This window comes from Anneissia japonica, unplaced genomic scaffold (assembly GCF_011630105.1).
Source record: "Anneissia japonica isolate Jap-2015-1 unplaced genomic scaffold, ASM1163010v1 scaffold2577_len56218_cov104, whole genome shotgun sequence".
In the NCBI taxonomy this organism is placed as follows: domain Eukaryota; kingdom Metazoa; phylum Echinodermata; class Crinoidea; order Comatulida; family Comatulidae; genus Anneissia; species Anneissia japonica.
In genome coordinates this window covers 23,126-30,483 of record NW_022708492.1, presented here as the reverse complement: position 1 = coordinate 30,483, position 7,358 = coordinate 23,126, and the positions used below count along the sequence as shown (strand labels likewise).

The window sequence follows — 7,358 nt, the reverse complement described above, 5'->3', positions numbered from 1 at the left end:
CCTGCCCCCAATCCCACCCCACCACCAACCCCACCCCTCTCAACCAGCACTTATATTATGTATTGTAATAACTACAGCATTGAATTAGGTTAGCTCAGAGGTGGGCAAATTGTGGTCTGTGAAAATAATTTTAAAACCTGGATAGAAAACCCTGTATTGTTATTGTTGTTTTGGTGGTCTTCCCTACTCAGTAATATCAAAACTGAACAAAAATTGATATAAACACAGTGCATGAAGGTTATTATAAGCACACTTCAAACGTCTAAATTTACAAACCATAAAGTTAGCAAGTGGCCCTCAATGTTATATAAAAAATTCATGTCAGCCCTCCAACCTGCTTTTATGTCTACTCATGAGTTTTGTTCTGCTGTAGTTTGAAGATGCGAGATGTGGAAGCTCACAGTGAGCATGTTTTCCTTGGAACTAAAAGACATTTTTTTTTTTAAATTATTATTATCGCTACAAAATATGATTTTAAGCTATTGATAAATCTTTGTAAATTATAATTCTCTTCTGTTAGATAAACCTGAATGTCATCACCCTGATTACATGTATGCTGATCTTGGTGAAGACTTTACTGTTGCATCAAATTGTTCTGCTAATCCTACTGACATGAATTATCAATGGAGCAGTGTTCCTAATGTTACTGACTTAGATAACGACCCAGCAACATTCACATTCCTGGTATCAACAAAGGTTGGCACAAACTATACAGTAACAGTGATTGCTAATAATAGTATTGGATCTACAACAGAGTCAGTAATAGTCATTGTTGCAGGTAAGCTTTATACTTTTCAGATATTAAAGTAAATTACCAGTGAATTAACTGTTAGCTGATTGATAAAAGCAATGATAAAAATAATAATAATAATAATAGTTGGATTTGTATAGTGCATCATGCGAAAAAGCCTCTATTTGCTTGGTGATTTAGCTCTTTAAGTTTGAAATTTTGAGAAAAGTTGATGTTATTTTATAAAACTAAAAAACCTACTCCTTAAAATAATGCATGGTTGGCCGTTGGCTCCGAGGAGTTCAAATCAAATAATGATTATCCAACTTCGTAGTTAATTTACCCTAGCTGTAGTGATTGGTGTAAAAATTTCGATGTGTGATTGTATTTGTGATTTCTTGTAGAAAAGACATTTATGCGATTAAATTTTTCATACAATGCATAGTGTCTGGTTGTTCATGATAGATACTAGTTGTTTAGCATAGTACTTTTGAACATTTTTCAGGCTGTCCAGCATTTTTTCTTTCAATTCTTTGGCCAACTGGGCTCAACACACTGAAAACAATACATCACCTATATATACTCCTGTTGTGGATCGAGAGAAGGTGGTTGTTGGCAATGCCCAGAATCCTGCCTGAGATTTTAGAGTGCTTTTTAATATTAATATATACAGATTAACTATTTGGGGGGGGGGGGGGTTCTGTTATGAGAATAATTTTCAAGCTAATCTATTATTATTTTTGAATTAAGTTACATGTCTCTCAAACGATGGGAGGATGACAAGATAGAAGATGGTTCCCCACGTCATCAATTTTTCATTCTACAAGAGTGCCCCTTTTTTCAGGACCCCTTCCGTCAAATATCTTGATTGGCCCCAGTACTGAATGGGGTGCCATACACAGCAAAAGTCCATGTTAAAATTAAAATGTAATTTGCAAAATTCAATGTCTAATTTATCAAAACATAGGCGTAAATTTCTCGTAAATGAAAGAAAAAACAATATCAACGATAAAACATAATTCTTATGAAGGAAACAACTTATATTGTAACTAATTCATAGGCCAGTTAAATTAAAATGACAGTATGAAGAATCTGTGTTGTGGTATAGTTGTGTGAAAAAAATGTTTACATTTTCAGTTAGTGTCTTCTAAATAAGGGTACCCGCTATTCAGGGGACATCTCTATTAAAGAGACACGCTATAAAGGGGACATATTTTTGTCTTCGGTTTTTTTTAAATAGTATTATAATTGCTGAGATACTGTAATCTAGCTTTTTAAATATGTTTGTTATTGTTATTTTCTATTAATATATCATAAATGAAATATATAATTTTTATTATTTAACTTGTTTTTTTTAATTTCTGAAAACCAGAATTTTTTTTTTGTAGTTTTTTTCTTTCCTATCCTGAGTCTGGCTGTTGATCGACACTTTTCAGCTTAGCCTTTTGAAGCTACTTTGAGTAATATTCTCTCAATACTTACTGTACAGGAGCAGTGTGTGTATAAGAGACAGCCCCCCTGCTGTACAAGTGTTTCATAGATAGCAAAACTAGAGATATATTGTAACTGCTGGTACTGATACTTTTTAGATCCATGTGCTGACGAACACTGAAAATGGTGGAACTTGTATAGTTGTTGAAGGAGGGTACATTTGTAATTGTACCAATGATTTCAGTGGATTAAATTGCTCATGTGAGTTCAGATTGTAAAAGTGATAGATAGGCTTTCAATTTACATGTTCATTTAGCATTCTTTCCAAAATTTAAAGCAAAAGTCAGAACCAGGAAATGAATTTTGAGTCATAACTTGATTGTATCTATAAATTAAGATATTATTTTAAAGCATCAAGCAATTGTTCTTTTGTTGTATTGTTTATGTTATATGAACTTCACAACCTGACCTATTTTTATATTGACTAATTTTCATGAGTAGATTGCATCTATAAGGATGGCTGTTGCCAAGATGAGGGAGATATTTATAATTATGGGAATGGTACTTGTGGCTGTATCTGTGGCAAATGTAGGCAATTTAATTACACCACAAATCAGTGTGAAAGTGAGTAAACAATAAGCTACTATACAGTTAATCTAAATCTGTTTTATAAAATAATGCGGGCAATAGACACAATGGGCGACCAGAATCATGTGACTTACAGTTGACAAAATCTTAAACAGACACACTGTATTGATGCTTACTCTAAAAAAGTGCATGGTTTATTTGAAGTGTTTCTTCTGTAATGTAAGGCCATGCTTTCCCAAGCTATAGGTTGTAATCCACAAGTGGGTTGCCAAACTTTTGCATTGGGTCATGGCCAAGTTTGCAAAAAGCAAAAAAAAAAAAAAAAAAACTTTTAGCAGATCTGATGACTAAAATGTTTTTGGTGGAAATTTATATATTTAACTAGGTAAATCCACACTGTTTCAATTAATAACAAGTATAGGATTAAACTTACCTAAGAATAGCATTATCCCATTAAATTTTGATTGTGTATAATTCCCTGTGTATTTTGGTTGCTATAATGGTATCAAATATATGTGAGGTGTCATGACAAAATCAGTCTTGTGGTACACCAATTCAATTTGATATTTTTAGGAAAATATTATTTGAAGTGATATTTTGACAAAAATACGGTTTCAATGTTTCTGATAAGTTTAACATACTGTATATGTTTCCTGGTAGCAAAAGTTCTAAGTTGAATTACCTATGGTAAATGTGTTTTTGAGGCACATTTTGTAAAGCTGTTTTTTCAAGAATTGATAGAAAAACCAACACAAAATTTATCAGTTGTTTATCTTTAGAGGCAATTTTCTCTAAAGTATGCTTTCAGACATCTAAAATAACACTAACTTATGTGAGGCCTCACCACAAAATGAGTTTCATGGTTAGAATATCAAAAATTGAGTTTATATTATATTTGGGTAGATCACATTATAAGCTTTAATTTGGTCTTTAAATGGCTTCACTATGATATGATGTAGATCCAGAGATGTGAGCATTTAAATATTATGTGTAAAAGAACCACATTTTGAGAAAATCGGCCTCCAATATAAACTAACCTGTACAAATAATAAGACTAGAATTACAGAATATGCGCAGAGAACGCTGTTTTAGTAAGAAAATTCACTTAAAGTATACCATCATTTAATATAAATATCAAGTTATTAAAAAACATTAAAATCAAAATTGTGTAAAAATTTTGACTTTGACTTATTTTGGTGATTATCTCAAAATTATTTCACCATCGATGCATCTCATTTCGTGGTGAGACCTCACATATAGTGGGTACTAAATGTAAAACATCCACATCGTAAACCACAGTGCGCTCATTGAACACAGTATATTGAGAGAGTTATGATGACAGCGACCCAGAGTAAAGTAAGGCAGTAGGCCTATATATTTTTTCAATATTAGTGATTTATAATTACCTTGGCAATTTTATTTAGGCTCTGGAATGCTGCTAGTATACGGTAGGCTACATAAAGGTATAGGCCTAGGCTGCACTGTGAGTGTTAAGCATTGACCACGGCCCGGAGCAGGGAGGGAATTGTTATTCCTCGACTATATATCTCTGTAGTCGAGTACTGTAGGTAATAAATTAGAAAATAACACTTAACGGTACTGATTGCTCAACCAAACTTGGTCTAGGAAACAGGCTGGTGATAATAGGCCTCGTTGGTATGGTACATTTTAATGCCAGTACGTAATAATATTTGTTACATCATATAATGTTCATTATCCTCGGCAGTAACTATAAACTTCCTATGATTTAATATTGGATTGAAAATAACTGTAAAATAACACTCTTGCAACGAATGGGGGGGAGATTCGTTTTTTTTTTTTTGCATGCTGCGATAACATTTGCCATGAATAATATACTTAACTTGGGCCTAAGTACCTCAACCGGGGACGACTCACTGCAGCAATATGCACGTTGTGAAGATAACGTACCTTTCCTTGAAAAATTTCCAAGCCTTTATTCCCACTCCTTGCCAAACCAGATGAGTGTTTGAAAATTTAATTTTGGAACACTTCAAAGTGATTTACCAAATTAAACTCTCATTCCAACCAACATTTGCAACATCTATGATGTGACTTGTATCAACGACAAGGCGAGGCCATATTCTGTCGTCTCGCGATCTTGATAGATGTAAACCAACCCTTATATTGAAAATGACCTTACCCCAGCTGTACTCAACCTACATTAGGACCAAAATAAAGCTTATATGTTCCTCTATTTAAATATATCAATAACTCAGTTTTCATTTTTTGTACCACTGTAAGACCCATTTTGTCCGACAGCTCACATATTATTTAAAGATTGAAATTATTTTATGAAAAAAAAAAGTAGACTACATATTTTCAAGAATTTTGGTCAGTCAATCTAGGGCCACACAATAATTTTTTTCACTTACTGTAAGTCTTGTATTTCAATTAAGTTTGAAATGTTATTAAAAAGTTGTCTCATTTTCCCACTGTGGCAAAAGGATGATCTTAGTAAACAGAGATCACTGTAATCAGTAGCGTATCTAGAAGTCTTGAATGGGGGTGCTGATGGGTGGAGGAGGTGTGAAGGTGAAGTGAGGGCTCAATGATCAATTGAGGGCTGCTAATTCACAAAATAAGGTGATTTTATTTGATTTTAACTACTTGAACATGATTTTTTTGGGGGGGGCACAACTGGGGGAGGCGCAAGTAATTTTTGGAGAGGCTTGTGCCACCTGCACATCCTCCTAAGATACACCACTCACTGACTGTAATACCAATTCCGAGCATCAAATTTTGCAGATTTTTTGTGCAATTTATTATAATGTTATTAGATGGGTTGCAGCTAATGTGGGAAATCACAACTTGGGTCCCAGAGAAATAAAGCTTAAGAAGTGGGGGAGGGATGTAAGGTACATTATTAAATGTTAAATAATGTTGGTTGGGACTCCAGTAAACTACTTTAAATCCCTTGGAAACGTTATTGTGAATACTGAATGGTTCTGCTACTGTATGCTTCTAATATACAGTACTGGCCCTAAATAATTCAAGAGAAACTATATAGGCCTTGGCCCCTATATACCTGCAGTCAGATTAGATACTGCAAGAATCTTCAATCCACATCATGCTAGTGGGAGACACTAGGTTACCATAGATTACTTGAATTCCATGACTAAAATGCACAGAGAATGCTAGAATGAATATCAGTTCAAATTTTATTTCAGATTTCCCTATACATACACAAGAAAAATACATAAAATACAGTTAAGCAGATAAATTATTCACAGAAACAGCACAAACTGTTGATGTGTCTCATCCAGGATATGATGAATAATAGTAGGCCTACAATAGTCTACAACAACAGCAAGTGTTCGTCCAGTTCATATACATTTTTGACTCATACATGCAAGATTTCAAGACATCATTTAAGAGTATTGTTACTATTTATCATTCTGTTCATGAAACCATGGTAGGTTTTTCTATAGAATTCATAGCAAGATGGAAAATTTCTGTTTACAAACATGACTAGCACTACAGTGTCTTGATATGAAAAGACTATTAACAATCACCTAATGCCTTTATTTCTAGTTTATTTCTCACATTATCATTTAGGGGACACTAAGTTATGAAGGATATGAATCCAACGCCTAAAAGGCACAGAGAATTCTAGAACGAGTATCAAAACACAATTTTTAACAATCAACTGCCTTTATTTGCAGTTCATTTCTCGCATTGTTTTAAAATTACATTGTATGTTCAACTAAATGTCACATGATAATACTTGTTTGAGGTCGTCGATTGTATCTATTGGTAAAATGTACTGATATAATTAACAGTGAATTGTTACATAACAAACTTAAAAGAAAATTAAAATGCGAGTCAGAAAAATACCCAGTAATGTGGAGAGAGGGAATTTGCACAATAGGAATGATACAGATAGCCATATCACAATTGCACATGCAAATTCTAACTTGCCTGTCAATAAAATTCAAGAAATAATTTTAAATGAGCCTTAAAAAACATGTATTTTAGTAGTTAAAAATTTGTATAAAAAATTGTTTGACATATTTGTATATTTTAGAGATACCAAAACATAAACGTTTGTATATATGGTAGCCCTACTTTCTAGTAAAACACTCACTAATTGCCTACCTGCTGATAGCAAAAAATGGAAAAATAATATGATAGTTTCTGTGTGGAGCTATATAGTACAAACATGGAGAGAGGGAATTTGCACAATAGGAATGATACAGATAGCCATATCACAATTGCACATGCAAATTCTAACTTGCCTGTCAATAAAATTCAAGAAATAATTTTAAATGAGCCTTAAAAAACATGTATTTTAGTAGTTAAAAATTTGTATAAAAAATTGTTTGACATATTTGTATATTTTAGAGATACCAAAACATAAACGTTTGTATATATGGTAGCCCTACTTTTTAGTAAAACACTCAAAGTCAAAGTCAAAGTAAAACTTTATTCATCCTTCAACGAAGGAAACTGAATGCTCGCATAAAACTTTTAAAAACAATGTACAATCACATAAAAAAATATTCATAAAATTAACGTTTAAAATGTGCATTAAAAAGATGTGTATAAGAGACAGGGCATAGCCTGGGTGCAGTAGGAAATTAGCGGGAAA

At 33.0% G+C, this 7,358-nt stretch overlaps 1 protein-coding gene across 1 annotated transcript in view; it reads left to right on the top strand.

Annotated features, from left to right (window-relative positions):
• LOC117106527 (B-cell receptor CD22-like) overlaps positions 1-778 on the top strand; it is a gene marked incomplete at its 3' end in the record, with an annotated part of 8,803 nt that extends 8,025 nt beyond the window's left edge. The window contains exon 2 of the mRNA XM_033247896.1: positions 521-778. Coding sequence (XP_033103787.1) covers positions 521-778 — 258 coding nt within the window. The remainder of the gene's footprint in view (positions 1-520) is intronic.
• Positions 779-7,358: the final 6,580 nt, after the last annotated feature.